We start from the raw sequence: 24,077 nt of genomic DNA on the forward strand, positions 1-24,077 counted from the left end.
ACAAAATTTTCTTCTTCTCTTGGCACTTTTTATTGGCTCCTTTGTATTTTTCATCTGGCTTTTCTGTAGTACTTGATAAATGTATGAAGTGAGGAAAACCCAAACCTGCTCCTCACAGGGGCTTTAAAGGTGGGATGTGTTTTCCTCACAGTGTCCACCTGACGTGCTGGTGTGGTTGGAATGGCTCTGGTTACTGCATGTGGCGTCTGTCCTGATAACTCCAGTGGAATCATGGAATTACAGACTGGTTTGGGTTGGAAGGGACCTTAAAGCTCAGCTGGATCCACCCACAGCCACGGGCAGGGACACTTTCCACTAGACAGGTTGCTCCAAACCCCATCCAGCCTGGCCTGAGACACTTCCAAGAATGGGACAAGTAGCAGCAGTGGATGGACAGCACTTACATTTCTTCATGGCATCAAGGCTTTTTAAGAAAATGATAAAGTTTCCATATAGCTGTTAAATTCCTCGAGGCCAGGAAAGCTCTGGACATTGTTCCTTTCTCACCTGGTATTTTAAAATAATGATTTTTATTTCATGCATTTCTTCTTTTCCCCAGGTAAGAAACCAAAAGCAACCTGCCTTTATTGAATTCTCAAGAACGCAGCCGACCCTTTGGTACATTATCAAGATGCATTAGGAAACTGGATCTGGTGCCAAAAGAACTCCATGAGTTTCCATGACTCTCTTGAACTCCAGCGCGGATACTTTTGGATATAAATTTCTGTTCTAAGGAGGAGAGTGTGTACTCCAACTCCTTTCTGCCAGCTTGCTGGCAGAGGAATTTCACTAAGATCATGGACCATCCCAGTAGGGATAAGGATGAAAGGCAGCGGACGACGAAGGGAATGCCGGGCAGGAGCGGGCACGGATCGCGGCCGAGCTCGTCGGCATCCTCCGGCGTGCTCATGGTGGGACCCAACTTCAGAGTGGGCAAGAAGATTGGCTGTGGGAACTTTGGAGAACTCAGACTAGGTAAGAAGCAAGCGTTTCAGTGGCCTGCATTGTGCAAATTAGCGTTTCACCACTGGAATATGAATGCATAGAAACCTACCCTGGCTCGAGAAATGCATGCGCTGTCTTGTTTCCCAAGTGTTGAGCTGTCTTATCCGAAGCTTCTGACTCAGAAGATGTAACTCTTAGAATGATTTTGATTTGCATAAAGTCAAAGGGAATACACTGGAGAGGCCAAAGATGCAAATTTTGAACAATCCCAACAAATGACGACTGTTCACAGCGCTGAATGTCTTCCCTAAGGTGAAAAAAAATCTCAGCTGTGAATTGCTGATTCTTGCTCTCAATTTTTTGTTTGTAAAGCTAAAACACCCATATAAAGGGATGGGTAAGACTCTTTCCCAGCACTCAGACTCAATTCCATGTCCTCCTCTAGCCTCACTGCCCTAATTCCAGCCCCATCACTCCGTGCCTGCTCTGTCTGTGTGCTGGGCTTGCTGGCGAGGAGCAGGATGTGCAGAGTGGCCATCTGGCTCCCTCAGCCAGCCCCACATTTGTTCATGGTCTGTTGGTTTCCTGACCACGTCTTGCAGCTGGTTGCCCAAAGCAGATGGTCCCACTGCTGCATTGTTTGTTTAGGGCTACTTAAGAGACCAATGCAGAGCAGGGCACTGGGCCCTTAAGTCCTCCTAAAAAAACAATGGTTGTGTTTTAAATGAGATGGGGGAAGCAGCTGGTGTTGCTTCACATAACTCATGGGTCGTAACACTACTGATAGTGTCTTTGTGGATTCCTGCTCAAAATCTGTCATCCTAAATGAATCTGTGTGATTTCCCTCTCTGAGGTTGGGTTATTGCACAAATGCATGGTTTGAAGATCAATCAGCTCACCTCTGGTGTGTCTCAGTAAATGCGTATTTTGGTTTCAGCATTGCATCAGAGAAGTTTTATTGATTCATCCAAGCAGAGATAACACTCCTAAGGTGGAGAGAAACCAAGGGCAAGGGTGGAAACTCCCACCTTCCTGCACATGAGTATAACTGGCAGCTCAGATAAATTTGGATCCTTACAGTGACATAACATGAATTGCTCTGTTGGGTTCTCAAAGCCTCCCCTAGCAAACGTCACGAGCTCAGGATCCCCAGGGAGATGTTGAACTGCTTTGTAATCCAAGCTCTGCTCTGAGGTTTAGCACCTGTAGTGGATCCCTCTGGTTATATGGCTCTTGAGTTTATTCAGCTGGTGCCCAAATCACAGAATCACAGCCTGGTTTGTGTTGAGAGGCACCTAAAGCCCATCCCATTCCACCTCTGCCATGGGCAGGGACATCTCCCACTAGCCCAGGTTGCTCCCAGCCCTGTCCAGCCTGGCCTGGAACACTTCCAGGGATCCAGGGGCAGCCACAGCTGCTCTGGGCACCCTGTGCCAGGGCCTGCCCACCCTCACAGGGAGGAATTCCTTCCCAATATCCCATCTAACCCTGCCCTCTGGCAGTGGGAAGACATTACCCCTGCCTGTGTTGTCCCTCCATCCCTTGTCCTCAGTCCCTCTCCAGCTCTTGTGGAACCCCTTTAGACACTGGAGGGAGCCCCAAAATCTCCCTGGATCCTTCTCTTGTCCAGGTGAGCGCCCCCAGCTCTCCCAGCCTGGCTCCAGAGCAGAGGGGCTCCACCCTCAGAGCATCTCCATGGCCCCCTCTGGGCTCTCTCCAGCAGCTCTGTGTCCTCCCTGTGCTGGGGCAGCTCTGCAGGTGGGGTCTCACCTGAGGGGGGCAAAGGGACAGAATCCCGCCCTGCCCTGCTGCCCACACTGCAGGGAGGCAGCTCCTGTTTCCAGGATTCTTTTTCACATTTCTTAAAATTTTAGTGATACTGATTTTGTGACTCATGTAAAGTTTCATGGCATGGGCTTTACAGAAGAGATTTCACTTCTGAAAAAGTGAGTTTACAGAGAAATTCAATTTTAAATTGCAACACCTGTTAATTGAGCGTTTCTTTTTTTTTTAATGATACATGTAATGTTAATTCTAGTTTACTAAAAATTTAGGCAATGAGCCACACATACTGATAACAGCAATTTGTTGCAAGGTTCTCACAGAAGCTGTATTACTCTTTTTTTAAATTTCTCTTGCTTTTTGCCAGTCACTATCACTTTAAGAGTTCCTGTTTGCTCAAATAGCAGCTATTTCTCTAGCACAGCCCATAGTAATTATCGCTGGGGGGAAGGAGAAGCAGCAGCTGAAATCCGAGCACACGCAAGTCTCTGATAACAGTTTTGTCCTGTGAAGATGAATGATGTGCCCTCTGCTTTTTTGCCTATTTTTTACATGGTTTCAGAGCACCAATATCACAGGCAGAACAAAGTCATGCACTGAGAAGCAAAGGGAAAATAGGCTTTTCCAATTCCCTGAAGAATTTCTCTTTTTTGAGGTGTTGTGTTTCAGCTGAGGCTGCTCTTGTTTGATTCTTCAGGGAGGAGATGGCACTTACCTAATGAAGCTGTTTGCTGTATATACCCAGCTCACTGCTCAGGGCTGATCTTTCTTCCTGAAAATACAGATCACCCAAGGACATGACTTTTTTGGAGCATGTGGGAGCAGCACAGTTGGATTCCAGCCCTCAAAGGGCTGAGATGGGGAGCTGAACACAAAACTTAGCATTTGATAGGACAGGGGAAACGGCCACAAGTCGTACCAGGGGAGGGTAAGGCTGGACATTAGGAAAAAATTCCTCCCTGAAAGGGTGGATGAGCATTGGAGCAGGCTCCTCAGGGAAGAGCTGAAGTCACCATCCCTGGAAGTGTCCAGAAAAGGAGGAGATGTGGTTTAGTGGGAATGGTGGGACTTGTTCGAATACTGGCCTTGATGATCTTGGATGTCTTTTACAAAATTAGTTGTGTGATCTGAAACAGAGGCTGCACCTTCACTCAGCACAGATCTGCAGCGCAGTCAGGGGATGTCACTGTGCTCCTAAAGCCTTTCAAGCTGAGGCAATGCTTTTGATGGAGCAGCAAGTCCATGGCTCAGTTCTGGTAGTTCCACTGACAATTCTGTCATATTCCAAAGGAGAAGGGATGCATTAAGTCACCAGCATTCACGTGGGAAACTTCCCCAGCAGGATTTCTCCAGGCCTTGGCAGTGAGATGTGAATGTATGGATGGATTGGGGGCAGCAGAGAAGCCCAAGAAGATCCATCTCCAAAATGATGCATCTGCCCAGGGACAGACCATTGGGCACTTGGGACATGCCTGATTTGCTGTCCCTTCTACAGCTCCTGGTGTAGGAGCTTCCCAGGACCTGCTCCTGCCCTGCCCTCCACATCTAACATTATTCCAGTCAAATCATGAAATACTGGTTATTTCCCAAATTTGGTTATTTTGGAATTATAGCCCCAGTATCAGATGCTATTACCATGTTTAAGTATTTATTTTACTGGTTGGCTTGTTTTGAAGCAGAGTTCCTGGCTTCAAACTGCAACCTGGGAGGCAGCTGAGTGATTCTCACTTTTGGGAGCTCCTTCCCAGTTCCAGTGGAACTGCTCTGACCTGGCAACCTACAAAGAAGCAGCTTTTCTGCTGGTTTGGGGCCTGCTGCTCTTCTAACAATTTTTCCAGTTTCAAGCAGGGTGGAAAAACTGTGTGAACTGCCATTTTTAAATGGTACCTGAAATAATTTTTAAATTATACACTGTTTTGAAAATGCCAGATAATGTTTCAATCAGAGCAAAAAGATCAATCCAGCAAAATGAAGCTGGGGCTGCCACTGGGGCTTATTTGCTGGTAGCTAATGCAGAGCAGAGCAGATAATCCAAGTGTATTTAGATTTCCTTCCCTTAATGTCCTCACATCTTCTGCCCCCAGCTGCTGGCTGCAGCCCTGGAGGGGTTTATCTGCCACCTGCTTTTCCATGGATTTGGCCTGTGAGCTCCTTCAGTGCTTCCTGCTGTCAGTGGGTTCCTGATGAAACTGCAAAATCTCCTTTCTACCCTTAGTTACAGTCTGGGCATAATATTATGGTTTTTTCTAAAACACGGAAAGAAATACATGGAAAACCCCTCCTTGTGTGTCAGGGGTTAGTGCTGGAGCTCAGCTTTCAGCTCTGCTGGCAGAAAACACCCTCTGAAGGTATCTAAGCTCACATTCAAATCCCTCTCCTGTGCATCACCAGCTTGGAGCTATGATGTCTTCTATTACTGAGGGATGTCAGAAAAAATCTGCTTGGTTCAGACTGGGCCTGGGAACACCCAGTCACAGATTTAGAGCCCAGAAATACCCTGAGTGATACAACAGGGAATGCACCAAAAGAAGTTAAATGCAGAAAACATGAAGCTGTTATAAAGTAAACTGAATTTCCTCGGATATTTCAGGATTTAAAGATGACTGTGTGTCTTTTCCCATGTTCATAATGTGTTTAATTTCATTGGGTCTCCCTGTGCTGTTGTATCCTGTGCTGAGGAGGACATGGAAGGTTTTTTAGTGCTGCCATGTGGATATGGAGGAGCTGCTGCAGCTCCTGCCTGCTCTGAATGATGTCACTCCATGTCCTGGGCTTTCTCAAGAGCTGGGCTCTCCCTGCATCAATATCCATTACAGGAATTAGAAAATAAATGAGTAAGAGAGCTGAGCAAAGCTGATGCTACAAATAAGCCCTGATAACTGATAACTCCTGAATTTGGAGTTGCTCAGTAAAAGCATGACTTGTGCTGTGACACGGATGACAGAGATCAACATTTCCCTAAATAAATCCACAGGGAGCTTCTGTGGTGGGGCTCCCTCCCTCCAGGGGCACAGTGGGACTGGGACAGAGGGGCTCCAGGGACTGCCCAAGCATTTTCCCTGTGGTGTCTCTTGCAGGAGAGTTTGCTGTGAGGCGTGATCCAGGCGGAGGGGAGTGACTGCTGCAGTTCCCTGCCAGGGGAAGCAGAGGACACTGAGGGATAGGATAAGTGGCAGTGTCAGAGCACAGGAGAGATGCTCTGTGACACAGAGCTGTGCATCACTGCCTCGCATCACTGGGGAGGCCCAGGGCTGCCTGCAGACACCAGACAGGCTCCTGGAGGACAATTCCCCTCCAGCTGTAGCACACATGGGTGCCAGCTCTGCTTCAGTGCACCAGGGTTGAGCTCAGCTTGTTGTGCTCATCTCACGCTCCTGCCCTTCCTGCTTCCCAGTGCAACTCCCTGCACATCCCAGGATGGAATTGTTCAGTGTCCAGCAGATCCAAGGCATTTCCAAAAGCAATGACACTCTGACTCTTCAATTTTTGTTCCCAGACCTTTTTGGCATCATGGATAATGAAGCCTAGTGTGTCTGTGATACCTCATGGAGCAAAATACAATTGCCTTGTGCTAAGTGGAAGGTGTTATTTACCTGCCCTGCTAAACTGCTTGCAAACTGTTCATTATTTTGATTATTTTCAGGCAAATGCTTTGTTAAAGGCAGGAACTTCATGGGGAATTGGGAAACCAGCCCTTTGGCATCAGTGTCATTATTTCTCATTGTGCCTCGAGCTGCAAGTGTTGAATGTGGAACTAAAAGATTTTTTTTCTTCTTCTTCCTTTGCAGGTAAAAATCTCTACACCAATGAATATGTAGCTATCAAACTGGTAAGTAGTAGCTTCAGGTGTCTTTCAATGACTTCATCTGAAAAATTCAGACCAAAAGCAAGTTTTTCAGTTTGGGTTCAGTGCTGCTCCCACCCTTAGCTGGGAATGATTTGTCAAAACTAAAATAAGTTCTTAAAAGCAGGAAAAAACCTCATTCTTCTACTTTTGGAAGTTTTTTGGTACCTAAAGGATCTGTAGGTGTGTTAGAGCAGTGAGAGCCTTGTTCCTCTGCCTGGATCCCAGTGAAGGGCACTGGTGGTGGGGTTTGCTGTGGCTCAGACCTTTCCATTCAGGACTCCAGAATGTTTGTTTAGGAGCATGGCACTGTGCAGCCTGGTGGTCCATGTTTTTGGAGTCCAGAGGCAGGAAAGAGGGTGTTCCTTTGGTTAAAATTCCCTGGGAGAGCAGAGTACAATTTGGTCTGGTGTGGTACTGAGAGCCTGCAGATGCAACAGGCAAAACAAGATCCAGTTTGGTGAAGATCAGTCTTCCTTGGATTGCAGAGATACAGTTTCATCATCTGTGGAATCTGGGGGATGAGGAACTCCCTAACTTGTAGCTCTTCAGCATTTATGAACTCACAGCCCAGTAGTTTGTGTTTAGGCATTAACTTTTCCTATCTCTAAGCTCAGGCTTTCATTAGTCCCTTGGGGTTTCAGATTCCTGATGGGCTGAGTTCTCATGTGAACACTCTGTAAACATAACCCAAGCCCTAAAATCTGAAGTTAAAGTTGTGGTGCTGTATTGACACTGCAGCAAACCCCCCAGTTTGCCCAGTTGATGGGATCTGGCAAAATAAAAGGAACCACTCTGGTGACAGAAAATCAGGATGGATTTGGTGTATTAATTGTCATCACATTTGAGTGCCTCAGATTCCATACCTCTGGCATTCCTCTTATGACGTCTAGTAGATAAAAAATAATTACAGCTTTGCAGGAGAGACTTGTTTTCACACCTGTTGGCAAATGCCAGAAGATGTTGCCCAAAGTAAATAAATAAATGTCTGCAGAGGAGTTCAGGAACAGAGTATCCCACACAGGTTTGGTATCCTGGAAGGGACCTTAAAGTTCTTCTTATCCCACCCCCTGCCATGGTGGAACACCAAGGACACCTCCCACTGTCCCAGGCTGCTCCAAGCCCTGTCCAGCCTGGCTTTGGGCACTGCCAGGGATCCAGGGCAGCCACAGCTGCTCTGGGCACCCTGTGCCAGGGCCTCAGCACCCTCACAGCCAGGAATTCCTTCCCAATATCCCATCCAGCCCTGCCCTCTGGCAGTGGGAGCTATTCCCTGTGTGCTGTCCCCCCATCCCTTGTCCCCAGTCCCTCTCCAGCTCTCCTGGAGCCCCTTCAGGCCCTGCCAGGGGCTCTGAGCTCTCCCTGGAGCCTTCTCTGGTCCAGGTGAGCACCCCCAGCTCTGCCAGCCTGGCTCCAGAGGAGATGCCCTTGATATGGATGCACATCAGAAAGGAGAATTGTTGCTTTTAGGCCTTAGAAGACGTGCTGTGTACTCAGACAAGGTGTTTTATTGAGGCAATAATGCTTCTAGTTTGTTCCACAGATAATCCCACAAAGCTGTTGCATTGGAAACTGTAAGTTAGAACACAGCTGTACCAGTCCAAAGGGTGCTTTTTTCTCTCAGAAAAGTGGCTGCAGTGACACCTCTCAGTAACCTGAAGCTTTTCCATATGGCAGGACTCAATGGCATTGCCTCATGGCTGCCTCAGCCTGTTCTTCTGGTCACATTCTTCATTTTTCTTACTGTTATTCCCCCCAAATAACTGAGTGTTAAAGCAGTTTCTCTGCACCACTCTCCAGTTTCATTTGCCCTGTTGTGATCCAGGCTTAAAGATCTCAGGTTCTTCTTGTGTGAGGGGCTGGAATTGCCATCTGATGGCCATCCAGGTGTCCATATCCATGCTCTGTTTTGGAGAAGTTTAAGGAGGGAGCAGTAGGAGAGATGGGGGTTTCTTGATCTCCTAATCTTAGACAAAATTCCACAGGAATAAGAATGACTCAGCCTCCTCAGCAGCAAATACACTTTTCTTACATGTGGACTTAACTGCTATTTTCTTTATCCTTCAAATAATTTGGGGATTAGTGGTGGAGTAGCTGTAAGATGTACTTACAGGCAGCATTTTCTTTTATTTCCATTGTTGGACTGAGTCAAAGCTCTGCTCCAAGTCCTTCGAGCTGTGAGATCCTCTCCCAGCACTGCAGCCCTGCTGTCTCAGCTATTCCTGCCTCCTGTTAGAGCTGGGAAATGAGGGAATTGTGTGATAGACACCAAGAGCCCATCAGAAAGTGCTGTGAAATTCCATGCTAATGCCTCATGGTTTCTTTTTGGGACTGAGGCTCCCCTTTGGAAAACTGCTGGCAGTGGAGGTTGGTCCCGGTGTTGATGGGTGTGGCGTCACCATGTAGCTTCTGGTTCTGCTCTTCAGCTGCCTTACTTGGTCAGGGCCATCTGGTTTATGCTTCTGAGGGTTTTCCAAGCTGCTCTGCTGTGCCCACATGAGGAATTTCTTCCCTGGCAGCAGCCAGCCTGGTGCCCCCCAGCTGCAGTCAGAGCACAGCACCAGCCCATCCCCTCGCACCCCTGGTTCCAGCTGTGGATTGTCTCTGTTAGGCAGCAGCAATTTGGTTATTTTTGCTACAAACACAAAATCTGCCATCATCCCTAAGCCCTTGGCCTACAGGACAACCATCTGTGCTGGTATGATCTTCTCAGAAGCTGCCATGACTCTGGCAAGTGTCCAGAGCTGTGGCTGCAGCAGCTCCTGATGCAGAAGCAGCTCAGGGCTGCCTCTCCTGATTTTGTCATGAGCAGCATCACGTCCTGCTGCATCAATCCTTCCCCTTTGCATGTTTGGATAAATAAACTACTCCCTGACCATGCTGAGCTCCTGTTGCCCTGAATCCCTGTGCTCTGCAGGTGTCTGTAGACCCTCCCTCAAGCCACCAACAATTATCTTTATTTTTATATAACAAATTTGTTTGTGTTTGCCTTGGGTGCAGGTTCAGTTTTTCCTCCAGAATATTTTTTCACATTGTTTGCTGAGTATTTGGTCATGTTTGTCTTCTGGAGCTATAAAACATCAGGAATTTGATGACTTTAGAGTCCTTTTCCTACCTCAATGATTCTATGATTAAGCTGAGATGTAACCAGGAGCGTTCATTCCCCTTGCTGGGAAATGGATGGGATGACTTGAGCTGATGGGGAACAGCTTGGCTACAAGTCAAACTGCCTGAATTCCTGCACAGAATTCCTTCTTCACACTTAGAAAGAAGGCTGGGCTGTGGAGTTCACAGCCAGTGTGGACATCAGTCTGTCAGTGCAGACGAGAGGTCAGCAAAAATTGAGGCAGTGTGAACTCCTATCTCCAGGGCTGTTGGTAAACCCCATCCATGCCCATCCCAAGTGCACAGTTTTATTGCAAATGTAATTACTCCAGTCTCTTAATCCTCTCCATATTAACTTTATATTTTTAGAACCTGTGTAATCTTGCACGTTAATGCCTTGATGGATTGTAGGCATTAAGTCTTGTATGTAAAACACAGATGAGTAACAGTTAATGAATGGGATGGTTTGGGTGCATTGCAGACTTACCCTCGTATTTTTTTTGTGTTTTGTGGACAAAAATAGAATATTTTTGAGTGTTTCAAGATGTTTGACTGACAGCTGCCACGAGGACGGGGAGACTTCTTCCTTTTTCCCAACTGGCTGCACTGTGGTGCTTGCTGTGAGTGACTGTGGTCTGATCTAAAACACTTGTATGACTCAACATTTTTGAGAAATACAGGCTGGAGACCAGCAAAAGCACTGTGGGCAGTCACAGAGGCCACAGAGTGAACTGGGGCTTGAGCTTCTGCACCCTTGACTTCCCTCTGCCAATGTCCAGGGTTGTTCTTCAAGGACCAGCAGCTCTATGGAATGATCCTTGAATTTCATCACTGCAATGAATGAGCTTTGTATTTAAATGAGGATGTTATTTCTCCTCCAGAGAGCAAATCTTACTGCTTTTTGTTCCTTTCTTATTTAAATGGCATTTAATGGTGAAGTCAGTTGCTGGAATTTCAATTTGAGGTGTATTAATACTGCACAAATCTTCAAGTATAGGACAGAACTTCTTTTAGTCAAACTCATTTTAACCAATTTATTTATTTTTGTCCTAGGAACCAATTAAATCCCGGGCACCACAGCTTCATTTAGAGTACAGATTTTATAAACAACTTGGAAGTGCAGGTGAGTAAACCTACCTTAAGCTTATCAAAAGTTTTATAAAATTTCTTTAATAAAGGGATTTCTTTATTAAATCAAACACCACCATAGTATTTGTTGTGTAACTCTGACTTGAACTTAGGGATCTGGGCCAATTCCTTTTAGCCTCACACAGGTTTTGGAAGCAATTTGGTGAGAATGGGATCATAATGATGATGTTGGGTGATTGTGTGGGCCTAAAACCTTGAGTTTGTGAGGATTTGCTGATATGGAAATACTCCTGCAAGTGTGTTTGTAAAACATAGGAATTGCCAATGGATGGAAAGTTATTTGTGCATAGAACAACACCCCTTAAGTAGGTGATCTAAAGTCTAAACCTAGGAAACTGTTTTCATTTTTACTTGTTAAATCATAAGAGTGTCCACAAGCCCCATGGCTCCTGTGTGGAATCATGGTCTACAGCAAACAGGAGAAAAGCAGAGCAGGATCAGCCAAAGGTGGAATTTTTTGTACTTTTTTTCTGGCAGTCTCTGATTTCCCTGATACAGAGCTTGAGCTGTGTATAACAGTGTTTGGATTTTTCTTCCCTGAATTTATGGTTGTTTTTTAAGCCTGCAGAGCCTTTTAGCATGTGCTGTTTCCCATGCCAGGGATTTCCACAGCCTCATGCAGGGCGTTCCACTGTTCAAGGAAATCTCTGTGAAGCAACAACCTTCTCTTCTCCTTCTTGCCTTGATCCTGTATTGACTTTGGCTTTTGACAAGTTTCTTACATTACTGTAGTGTTTTTATACTTCTGATTTTATTTTCCCTGTTTTCCTTGAATGGACCCAGCTTCCACTTGCAGAGGGTGTCTGATGGACATCCAGAAATCCTTTGGTGATAATATATTACCAAAACACTTAGTTGAACTTCTGCTGGAGTTCTGTTGGTGCTTGTGATGTCTGGGATACCCCAGCCCACATGTCTTGTGACACATGAGTGAATCCCAGCCTGCTTCTTCTACACCACTTGGCTTCCTTCCACTCTTTAAAGATGTTATTACAGAATTATAAAATGATCAAAGTTGAAGGAGTGGCTTTATTTTGGTCAGATTAAGTATTTGTAGGTTTTCTTCTATTCCTAAAGAATTTAAGCTTTCCATCCTGTGATATTTACCCACTCAGAACATTCATGGAATGGTTTAAAGGGCTTAAAGCCCATCTCATTTCACCTCTGCCATGGTCAGGGACACATCCCACTGTCCCAGGGTGCTCCAAGCCCTGTCCAGCATGGCCTTGGATCCTCCCAGGGATGCAGGGGCAGCCAGAGCTGCTCTGGGCACCCTGTGCCAGGGCCTGCCCACCCTCACAGGGAGGAATTCCCTCCTGATCATGCAGCATTTGTGCAGGGGCTGCTGAGAAGCCTCCTGAAGACCCTGACTGTGTTTCTGTCTCTGTGGTCCCACGGGTGTCACACACCCAGCTCTGGATGCCTTTGGAAGCTCTTGTGCTGCAGTTCTGCTAAAACAGTTGGAAATTGGCCAAGACTTGAGTGGAGGATGTGAACTTCAATTCTGGTCTCGCCATGAAACGTGGAATCCCAGCAAAACAAATTTTGGTGGAGTCAAGCTGCCAGGAGCAGGGAGGCTTGGCTTGGGAAGAGTGTCTGGCTGGAAAAACAGATAAATAAGTGCCAACATTGGGGTGATAGAGGGGTTTGTTCTCAGTGATGTTGTGGTAATGGTCCTTGCTCTGGAGCTGCTCAAACAGCCAAGCTTGAGCTTCCAGTAGGGATGTCTGGTTCCTTGGAATTGTCCTACAGACTAGGAGTGTCCGAAGGCATGGTGTGCATGACTCAGAGAGAGCAACAGTAGCACTGCATGTGACATTCTGCTCAATAAATCAGCCAATTAATGCTGCCAAGTGACGTGTCTGGCTGCAGCTCCCACTGTTAGCTGGAGGAGGGAGAGCAGAGGGAGCCTGGTTGTGACACCACAGGAGCCACCTCGTCCTTGCTCCACAGCCAGATGGTCCCAGTGAGCTCTTGAGCTCTGAGATGTCAGAGTTGTCATCACATGCGGCTTTGGGAGAAAAAATGGAGGATTTTTTCCTAATAAGAAGGGTTTTAATGGTGATTTCCTTCTTGGATGTTCAGAATAAACATTTTTAAATGTGTTACTCTTGGGTAGTAGTCAGAGGAAAACTTGGGCTGGAAAGGACCGACCTACTTGGCCAGTGCCTGAAGGATGTATGTGGTATCAATAACCTGCTGCACTTGACATCATCAAAAACTAGTGAAAATAGTATTTTTTTCCTATTTCTAAGCTGTTCAGTCAAGTTTTGCATTTCCCTTGGTTCAGCTGGACAGAGTAGCAAACAGCCCAGCAATTCAGAAGCTAAATCCTGAGATGAGCTTCCATGTGAGATGTTTCCACATGAAGAGAGGATGTGATAACTGCCTGTTCCTTAGCAGTGGCTCTCCCTGTGCCACGTGCTCCATCAGCTTCCATGTTCCAAGACTTTCTGACAGGGCACTGAAGTTGCATCTGTTCCCTCCCAGTCAGCTTGGATTAGCAAAGGAGCAGACTGGATTTCATGTGTCTCAGACATCTTAAGATGCTTCACACTAGATTAAGTGATAGAGCAGGGAGAATGTTGTCAAAGGGATCTAAACTGCAGGAATGTGGCTCCTCTTGGTGCTTTTCAGAATGCTCAATACTGGTGGATGGATCCAGGGGGTTCGGAGAAAGTCCTGAGTGAGGAGTAACCAACTCACAGATGTCTCTGTGCTGCTTTGGATATTTGATGCTGTCTCTGATGTTTTAGTGCCTCCTTGTTTTAAGGGAGGCAGTAAAATTCCTGCCTTGTAATTCCCTTCCTCTAACTGGAGGAATGTTTGCACATAGAAATGGATTTTTGTGATTCTTCCTTGAACATTTCTCCCTGCAGAAGTCAAGCAAAGCCCTGCTGCACAGTGACCATCTGCTAGCTTCTTCCTTCTCACTGTGGAATTAAATATCTAACAACCTAAAATAGTGTCTGAGCACTTTGCTTTCATGTGAGCAGCAAAACAAAGCAGCAAACTTGGGCATGGAGTCAGAGACCTGATGGTCAGTCCATAGGGTGTCTCAGGAAAGCACATCTTTCCTTTAGGAAATGTAATTAATTTAGGTTTTGGGTAGTCTGGGATATGATCCATTTGCTCACCAAGGTAATTGAAATAGTTTTAATCAGCTCTGTGCTAACCAGTTGCATTGCTCTCATCAGTCCTCTAGTGCCAGTGTTGTACTGAACTGTTTAATGATTGTTTTTTGTCCTAAAAGTCACATTGCTCCAGCATCCTGACTGGAGTCAGGATCATTCAAGTCTCCAACATGTTTCTGGTACTGGATAAATCATTTGAGCATGTCACTTGTCCCCTGTACTTTGGAGTTTGGAAATAAACTGAGTTATTTGTCCATGGTCTAACACACCCAGGTCCTTCCTGGAATAATTCAACTTCTTGGGCAGTTAGCAAAGGACAAAGCTTTGGCTTTGCTTGGACTGCACCCTGCACACCCAGCAGCATCCCAGGACCCTCTTGCTTGGTTTGGGATGAGGAAAAGCCACTGCTTTTCCCATGGCTTGCAGGAGTCCTGCAGCAAGGGGTCCTGCTGGTGGCACACCAGGGTCTCACTGAGTGTGTCCTGTGGATAACAGAAATGGTCTTTTTGTTTTGAGGCTGATTCCAGATTAGAAGAATCTAATCTTCTTTTCAGGAGCTGCTGGAACAAGCCCAGAGAAGAGCACAGAAATGTTTCAGGGGCTGGAGCCAGGCTGGCAGAGCTGGGGGTGCTCACCTGGACCAGAGAAGGCTCCAGGAGAGCTCAGAGCCCCTGGCAGGGCCTGAAGGGGCTCCAGGAGAGCTGGAGAGGGACTGGGGACAAGGGATGGAGGGACAGCACACAGGGAATGGCTCCCACTGCCAGAGGGCAGGGATGGATGGGATATTGGGGAAGGAATTCTTTTCTGTGAGGGTGGTGAGGCCCTGGCACAGGTTCCCCATCCCTGGAAGTGTCCAAGGCCAGGTTGGATGGGGCTTGGAGCAACCTGGGATAGTGGAAGGTGCCCCTGCCCATGAGGGGGTAAAATTAGATGAACTTTAAGGTCCTTCCCAACCCAAACTATTCTGGGCTTTGTTACCACGTTTCAGAGCACCTCTGGCATCTCTCCCTGAAGCATCACCTTGGGAAGGTAAAATGGCAGTAAAAACTTCCAGGTTTCTTCTGGCTGCATGGAGCTGATGCTCAAGCTTCCACATAGTGACAGCTTCTGCCTGTGCACGTCGTGTGCACAAGTCATGCATTTTTGATTCAGTAGTAGTTTATTTTTATATCAGCTGGCAGATGAGTCACACCTTCTCCCAGCCCTCTCAGCCCCACCTTGGCACATGCGATTGATTCATTCACACACGTGCACTGTGCCACTGCTCTGGAGCCACTGGTCATTCCCAGCACGGGGAGGTGACACTGGCAAGTGGCCGTGGGACGTCATGAGCCCCCAGAGTGGCGTGGTGAGGAGCAGCAGAGGAGTGTGATAGGCTGGAGAATCCCAGGGAACCGAGATCTCTGCAGTGCCCGGCCCACGCAGGGGATGAGTCACAGAGTAGGAGCAGAACGTTCTGAGTCAGGGAGGAGGGCTGTGTCAGTGCATATAGAATATTGACGGATTCTGCGGTTTTGTTTTAATTCCTGCTCTGTAAACAAGTTCACCTCTAATGAAGTATGGAGTCTGTGTGTTTACTTTGGGATCTCTCTGTGTTGCACAACTCGCCAGAGCGAAGCAGTCTGTTTACTTGTCAGGAGGTAGGACTGAGGGAAATGAAGGTGTTATAAATAACCAATCCTTTGCATAGTCTAGTCAATATTTGCATATATATTCCTCAGTGTGGCTGAGCTGTCTGCTATCCATGCTGCCTGTGGAGCTCTCCTGTTGGGATTGCTCCTGTTGAGCACCTTTTCCTGTGTTGCTCTTGCTTTACCCACATGTGATGGTGTTCATGGGGGTTTTAGGATGAGGGAAGAGACAAGGATCTGAATCCATGTTTCAGAAGGCTTGATTTGTTATTTTATAATATATATTACATTAAAACTATACTAAAAAGAATAGAAGAAAGGATTTCATCAGAAGGCTGGCTAAGAATAGCAAAAGAAAGAATGATAACAAAGGTTTGTGGCTCGGACTCTGTCTGAGCCAGCTGACTGTGATTGGCCATTAATTACAAACAACCCCACAAGACCAATCACAGATGCACCTGTTGCATCTCACAGCAGCAGATAATCATTGTTTACATTTTGTTCCTGAGGCCTCTCAGCTTCTCAGGAGGAAAACTCCCAAGGAGAGGATTTTTCATAAAAGATGTCTGTGACACCCACGCACCTTTGTATGTATCGGTGTGCTTTATGAAGAAATTCTTTCCATGCCAGTTGCACAATGCTGTCATTCACGTGGCAATTAGGGGTCATTTTGATGAAGCTCGTTATGGGATGGATGTAAACAAGTCTCCGTGGGGGAGCTGCCAACACCACAATTTTATGGGGAGGTCGTTGAGCACAACTCTCTGCCCCAAGGGAGCAGAAGTAACTCCCGGCCATGGGAGGGAGGGTTAGTGCAAGTGGTCCCCACCCTCGTTTAATTAAGAAGTGTGAACATGCCCATTAACAGTGGCTACAGTACTGTAATCTTCAGAATTCCCACTGGTATTTGCCACCTGGATGGAAACATTGCTGTGGGCAGGAGCTGAGCCAGGTCACCCCTCAGCAGGAGCTGGTTTGGGGGGACTGATCATAAAATCATGGAGTGGTTTGGGTTGGAAGGGACCTTCCAGCTCATCTCGTGGCCATATGGGAGCCAGACCATATGGCTTCCACTAGACCAGCTTGCTCAGAACTCTGTCCAACCTGGCCTTGAACATTCCCAAGGGCTCCCCTTTGCATCCCAAAGTGAGTTTGAACTTGTGTGGGGCAACACATGGCTGTCACCTGAGGTATTTTATGTCCTACTTGTTGTATGGGTTTGTTCCTACCTGTCACACTGCAACACTCTGGATGAGCACTGCAGCCTCCTCCTTTGAAATACTGGAAATGTTTTATATTGCCAGTGTTCAGTGACTGTAAGCATTCAATAAGTGACTCATCTGTGCAAGGGGATACAAAACTGACGTCTCTTCACAAGGAATCAGCTTTGGGACACATCTCATGTCACTCATTCCCTACCTCAGATGCCTGCAGTAGACCTGAAGGTTTTAAGATGTTGGGTTAATTTTCTACCAGTGAGGAAAATTGTCTCCATTCTCAAATCCTGCCCAGAAGTGAGCCCTTGACCTGAGGTGGGACACATTCAGCAATGGAGATACAATTTCATTCTGCTGAAGATGTTTTCAGGCAAAAATTGGAGACCCTAATGCTGAGCTGCATATTAAGGAATGGTGATCAGCAGCTTCATTGTAAAGTCAGAGTAGTCCAAGGAGCTTGAACCTGAGGGATCCTGGACTTCCAAGCTTTTGAATTGCAGAATGAAATGTAGAGGATTACTGTAAAGTGCTCAGTTAGACCCTGCTGCTTTCAGGGCTGGCTTGCTGTTGATCTCCAGAGAATTATGTTTCACTATTTAAAAATACATGGCTTTTCTTTCATGTGGCCATTCCCTTGTTAGGAAGGGCTTCCTGAATGTGCACATTTCAGCATCTCAGCATCAGAAGTTTTGACTTCCTTGGGCTAAATTTAGATTTTGTCAATTGGAAGTTATCAGATGCTTTTAGAGCAAGGCCATTAATATTTGAATATGAGATTAGGGCAGTTTCCTTTTCATGTTCCGAAAAGTCCTCGTGCATCTCCTGCTCTTCCGGTATTTGTGGCAGTGATCACAAATCAAACACCAGCAGCTCCAGGCAGCAGCTCCAAATCAAACACCAGCCACTGAAGGGGAGCAGCAGGATGCTGGGAAGCTGGAAAATGCCTTTCCTGGAGACACTTTTCCATAAACCTGGAGCAGCTGGTCCCATCCAGGTCATCCCAGATGTCCCACTGGCTTCTCCTCGTGGTCAGCAATGCCCACTGAGAGCAGGCTGTGGGTTGTGGGATGTGCTGTTGCCCTGAGGATCCAGCAGGACTCGAGGAGAGGGACAGACATTTCATCATCTGTGCTGCTTCTGGTACCTTCTAGCAGAGCCTGAGCTGAAATAAGCCTTGCTGGCTGTGCTTGGGAACTGGAGTTCCTCAGTGGGGAGGTGGAGACCACAGAACCACAGACTGCTTTGGTTGGGAGGGACCTTAATGCTCATCCCACTACATCCTTGCCATGGGCAGGGACACCTCCCACTATCCCAGCTGCTCCAAGCCCTGTCCAGCCTGGATTTGAGAGCTTCCAGGGATGGAGAGTCCACGTGACACGTGATGTTTGAAGATAAACTTTGGAATTTATATTTACATTGAATCAAAAACCCAGTTTGGCAATGGGGGCCAGGATAATTAATGAGCATTAGGAGCTGGTTTGCTATTCTGCTTGTTCCTCTTTCTATGAACATTCCCCTTCTATGAACATTCTTCAAGCCATGGGGATGCTGCACTTAGGAACTAATTGAGGTTTAAAGTGATAAAATTAGCTTTGAGAGGGGCTGCTGTGTCAGGTGTTGAGCGCTGCCTTGACCCAAAGCTCTTTCCCCTTTGGATTTAGTGGGATCCCTTCCAGTGCAGCAGAGGCATGCTGCACACACTGGAGGTTTCTAAGGTGAAACACTGAGCTGTGCCAGGAAAGTCCTGTTATGGAGGGCTGCCCACCTCCCAGACAGGCTCTCCAATGGGTGTGGAATTTGTGTTTTGGAGCTGTGCCCTGCCTGCTATTGAAAAACCTCCTCTCATTGCTGAAAGATAAGGCAGAGGCTCTGCCTGAGTGTGATGGGTCAGGCTGGAGTTGTGAAGTTTTGTAAAAATTTTTCTGTTTGAAAATTCCTACCCGCTCTCACTTGACTCTCTTAAGGTGAAACAGAGATGGGATCTGGAGGCAGGATCTGATTTGGTGCCTCTGAACTTCTGTTGGCAGCAGGTTCTCCTGCCATTAGAGGGAGTGGGAGGTTTTCCCTCAGGCTGGAAGGACTGTGTTGGTAACACTTCCCTACTCATGTGAAAAATCCCTTTTTCCCTCCAGTCCTACAGTAGTGATGGGACTGATGGGAGCCAATCTCTTGCCTTGTTGTGGAGAGTTCACATGATTTCATTCTTATCCATCACTTTGTACTTTGCTGCTGCTGCAGGGGCAGACCTGCAGAAATCCTCCCTCCCAGTGGGAGTTCTGGGGGCCTGGGTTGCAGGAAGATCCCAGCACAGCTCTGGGGTGACACAAAGGGCTGTGCTGCCAGAAATGGCCCCAGATTGTCCCAGCACAGTCTGGTGGGAACCTGGCCTTCAGCTGCCTGAGCAAGGCCGAGCATCCTCTTCCTCCTGAGCACCCAGGGTACATATCCAATACCACATCTGCTTTATCCAGCCGGGTCTGACCCCTCATCTGCCATCTCAGGTAAAAACGCTGCTGGATCCAGGACAAATCCTGCCTGTTGTGTGCCAGTTTGGCCTTAGGTGGCTGTGCTGTGCTGGTGGCACTGCCTGTGGCCCCTGCTCAGGGCTGTGGCTGCAGCTCAGGCTGGCAGAGCCTCCTGCATTGTCATCGTGGAAATGTCACCCTGTGTGCAGCTGGGGAGGGAGCAGGGAAAGCTCTGCCCCCAGCCAATGGAGATGAGCTGAGGAACAGCAGGAGCCACCTGGGACTTGCTGAGAGCAAACCAAAATGGTTCTCTGGGCACCAGAGGGGCAATTCAGCACAAGCAGTTTGTTTTTGCTGCTTTTGTGGCATTTTTCATCTGCCCAGAAGTAGCTTCTTCCCTGGCACTGCTTCTGGAGTTAAATTTGAGTGCTGCTGAGCAACCAAGAACTCTTGTTGTTGATTTTTTCTCGAGGTTATACCTGTAATGTCATTAGCACACATCACTTCATGTGCATAACGTGTTGCTGAGGGACAGTTCTGCTCTCTGCTCCCTGTCACCAGGAACACCACCCAAGGGAAGAGTTGGAGCTGTATTAGGGAGGTTTAGGTTGGATTTTGGGAAAAGGTTCCTCCCCCAGAGGGGCTCCCAGGGAATGGTCACAGCCCCAGGGCTGCCACGGCTCAGGAGTGTTTGGAAAATGCTCTCAGGCACAGGGTGGGATTGTTGGGGTGTCTGTGCAGGGACAGGACTTGAACTTGTTGGTCCTTGTAAGTCCCTTCCAGTGCAGGATATTCCATGATTCTATGAATTTGTTCCCAAAAGAAAAGAAATTACCTAAGAATCCCATGATTTCATCTCAACTCCCCCTCAGCAGGTAGGGCCCAGCAAAGGAAAACTGATCAGGAGCAACTTCCAGTTGCTCCTTGGATTTTTATTTTTTGTGGGGGAAAGGAGGGAATTTCTTTCTTTCTTGGTTTTTTTCTTTCTTTTTGGTTGGGTTCTTGTGGGTGTTCTTAAAAGCAGAGCCCACTTGGCCACCCAGATGTGCTCACACAGGTATGTGACCTGCAGAGGAGCAGAGTCACAGAATTGTTTAGGTTGGAAAAGAATCCTTCTCAAACCATCAAAGAAAAGAATCCATCTCAACCACACCCCAGCAGCACTGACAAGGCCACCATGACCCCCTGTTCCCAAGTGCCACATCCACAGTGGCTCTTAAATCCCTGCAGGAATGTTATTGACTGGCTCCACCACTGCCCTGGGCAGTTCCAGTGGTTTTCTTTCATCCTTGTCCCTGTATTGCAGGTGTGTGGGAAAAGGTAATTAACTAGAACTTTTGTGGATGGTTTGAAATAACTCTTCTAAAGTTATTTACTGGTTTTATCCTTCTTTTAAGGTGTTGTTCTATGTGCCAGCTGCCATCATCACTGGAGCAAGATGTTGAGTTGGATACAAAATCCAACAGTAACGTGGAGATTTGAATGCAGTCATTTCCCCCAAACCCTAGAAATGTGAATTCAGTCTTTTGAAACTTGAGAAAAAAATCAGTTTATTGTGCTGTTCTTTATTCTTCTGTGTTTGTCAAGAACAGAAACAATTTCACTTGACGAATTTAGTTGTTAGAGCTAAGAAACTGCCTGTGAATGGGTGTTTCTGGGTAAGCTTCCCAGATTTTGAAAGTTTTCCTGCATTTGACCTTTCCAGATAGGGTTGATTCTTCTCCCAACCTTTTTTTATCTTTATGAATACAAATATGAATGTCTCCTTGGTACCCCCTCTTCAAGTGCTTTGTGGATGTGAAGAGTTGTTTAATTGAGAGAAGCCATGATGTCAGGAAACCAGCTTGTACCACTCAAGAAAGATGAAATGCCACCCTGTTCTAATAACACAACGATCCTGAGATTTGTTTTTCTGCAGTTGAAGTAAAAATCAAATTGTTTGGATTTTTACCAGCATCAAGAACAAATATGTTCTTCCTTCTGTCCTTCCCCAGTCTGTTTTTCTCCTGTTCCTTTTCCCCTACCTTTTCTTTTTGTAGGTTCAGATATTACCAAAATGAAACAAAAAACAGCAGGGTTAAAATGCATCCTGCATAATGTGAGATAAACTGGAGTGAGGCTGGAGTCTTGGAGTGCACATGGAACTCCCAGGAGATGACAGTAGCTATGTCTCCTCCCAGCTCATGCACAGCTGTTGCCTTACACTGTGCTCAGTGTCATCTCTTCCCGTGGAAGGCTCAGCTCTCTCTGCCATCATCAGGGAGAAGGTGTTGATCCAGTACCTTCCTGTGCCTTTCCCATCCCTGGAAGTGTTCCAGGCCGGGTTGGATGGGTCTCGGAGCAACCTGGCCCTACTGGAAGGTGTCCCTGCCCATGGCAGCTCTGAGGTCCCTTCCAGCTTCTGAGGTTCTCCCTTGAGTGATTTGCTCTCGAGTTCAGAGTGTTTGAGCTGTGCCTTTTCCACATCCAAGGCCAGGAGCAGGGCCTTGCTCTGCCTCTCCTCCTCCTCCTCACCTACCGATGGGCTAAAGCAGGTCCTGCTACAGGAATTCCTGCTAGGCAGTGGTGCAGGAGTGTCGCAGACATCTTTTCATTAAAAATCTTTCCTTGAGATTTTTCTTCCTGAGAAGCTGAGAGGCCTCAGGAACAAAATGTAAACATTGATTATCTGCTGCTGTGGAATGCAACAGGTGCATCTGTGATTGGTCTCATGAGGTTGTTTGTAATTAATGGCCAATCACAGTCAGCTGGCTGGGACAGAGAGTCTGAGGTAGCTGCCTTTGTTATCATTCGTTCCTTTCTATTCCTAGCCAGCCTTCTGAGATTAAACATTTTCTTCTATTCTTTTTAGTATAGTTTTAATGTAATGCATATCATAAAATAATAAATCAAGCCTTCTGAACATGGAGTCAACATTCTCGTCTCTTCCCTCTCCTGAAAATCCCTGTGAGCACGGTCGCACAGGAGCATCCAGCATTGCTAGGAGAAGTGATTTATTGCCCAGACAAAGCAGGGACAGGATGCTGTGAGGAGCTGGCAGCAGAGAGCCAGCAGAGTCTGGCAGCAGCTGGAGCACACAGCAGGAGATGTGTGAGGGGTCTGGACGGGCCTGGCTGCTCTTCACCTTGTGCAGGTGAGTGAGAAAGAACTAAAGGTGAATTTTGGGCTCTCAAACCACAGTATCGGAGCTCAGGAGAGCAAGGAAACTGTTCAGGAGCTTTACAGGCTGGAAGCACTCTCAGCATGGTGGTGCTCTCTGTGGGTCACCACTGGAGCTGCCTTCCTCCAGCTCCTCCAACCCCTCTTCTCCATGTGGATGTTTCTGTGTGAGGCTGTTGGATCAGATCCCTGTTTTTAGGTTCTTTCCCTAATCTTATGCTAGTTCAAGGTTGGTGAAGCCTAGGAGTGGTTGGTGAGATTGTGGCAGACCTTTTCCACAACCTCTTTTTCCACCTGCAGGTGAGCTGGTGCTGGAGTCACAAATTGCATTTTCTGCTTGTTTTCCTCCACATCTCAACTGCTGTTTCTCAAACAAGAGAAAACACTTTCAATCACCCAAAATCTCTGTCATTCCCTGAGCTCCTCCAGTGAAGATTTAAGGTGAAGGACTGTATTATAAAGCTTTTGCAGCTGTACTTTGAAGGAAGATCTCTCTGAAAGGCATCCAATCAAATGTGTGAAAGACCCTTAGGACCAGGTCATTCCCAGTAACAAGCCCAATCTCAACTTTTGTTCCATCTTTCTATTTTTGAAGCAGACTATTCCAAAATCTGAAGGGCAGGATGAGTCTTTTTACTTGCAGCTCACAGAAATAACCTGTTAAGTAACGTGCTCAGGTAGATTTACATGGGACATGTTTGAAGACATTAAAAGCTGAGATCTTGGCCCAGTCAATGCTGATCACAAATCTTCTCTTTCAGCCAGGATTTTATTCCGATTTGAAAATTAAGAGAAGGGTAGATCCTCATTAGTGTAATCAGCTTAAATGGGTTGACTACTCTAAAGCAATTTGTTTAATTTGTTTGGAACATGTTTAATTTTAGCTATAGATACTCAGCCCTCTCACAGTTGCTATTTATGGTGTTCATCGTGTAATTTTGTGTTCTGTGATTTGTAAAAATAAACTTTCTGCTCTGAATGAGAATTTTGTGACAATCTACGGCCCATTCATCAGAGCCTCTTTAAAACCACACAGAACTTTCTGTGCACTGATGCTTCTGGTGTGTGTGTGTCTGCATCTCTTTCAGTGAGAAAGAGTTCCTGCTGCCCACACAGAGCGTGGGTTTGCATCAAGCATCAGCTTTTTGCTGGCCTTGGATTCCTCCCCACTCTGGGTGTGGAATTTGGGGCTCTTCAGGAGTGTCTCCCCTTTGCAACAAAGCTCAGTGTCAAAACCTGCATGAGGAGAGGGTCTGAATTCTTCTTAAATTCTTGAAATTGAAGACATCAGCTTCTCTCTTTGCCTACACCTCCACCTTTTTGCTCCCACGGGAGCAAAAGCCATGGGTGGTTCAGAAACTGCTGGTATTGATCCCAAGCTCTGGATGTTTCTGGGGATTTCCTGTATGGGGATGTGGCACTTGTCCCTCCATAGATGTAGATGCCACGTGCATCTTCCTGCACTTGCTCCCTCCTTCCTCCTTGGGTGTATTTTACTTGCTGTTGATGAAGTTTATTCACAGAGCCTCAGGCCAGGTGTTCTTCTGGAGCAGGTGGGTTCTGCTTCCTGTGCCCTCCATGCAGGGCAGGTGCTGCAAACTCTGATTATTCCCTCGGGCATAACCTTAGATTGGCATCTCTGCCCA

The 24,077-nt window shown here is 46.8% G+C and overlaps 1 protein-coding gene across 2 annotated transcripts in view; it reads left to right on the top strand.

Moving 5' to 3' along the window:
- CSNK1G1 (casein kinase 1 gamma 1) overlaps positions 1–24,077 on the top strand; it is a 99,624-nt gene that overhangs the window by 40,969 nt on the left and 34,578 nt on the right. For both annotated transcript variants that reach the window (XM_063169320.1, XM_063169321.1), the window contains exons 3-5: positions 560–975; positions 6,516–6,556; positions 10,730–10,799. In XM_063169320.1, coding sequence (XP_063025390.1) covers positions 798–975; positions 6,516–6,556; positions 10,730–10,799 — 289 coding nt within the window. In that variant the 5' untranslated portion in view covers positions 560–797. The remainder of the gene's footprint in view (positions 1–559; positions 976–6,515; positions 6,557–10,729; positions 10,800–24,077) is intronic.

This window comes from Melospiza melodia, chromosome 15 (genome assembly GCF_035770615.1).
Source record: "Melospiza melodia melodia isolate bMelMel2 chromosome 15, bMelMel2.pri, whole genome shotgun sequence".
Classification (NCBI taxonomy): Eukaryota; Metazoa; Chordata; class Aves; order Passeriformes; family Passerellidae; genus Melospiza; species Melospiza melodia.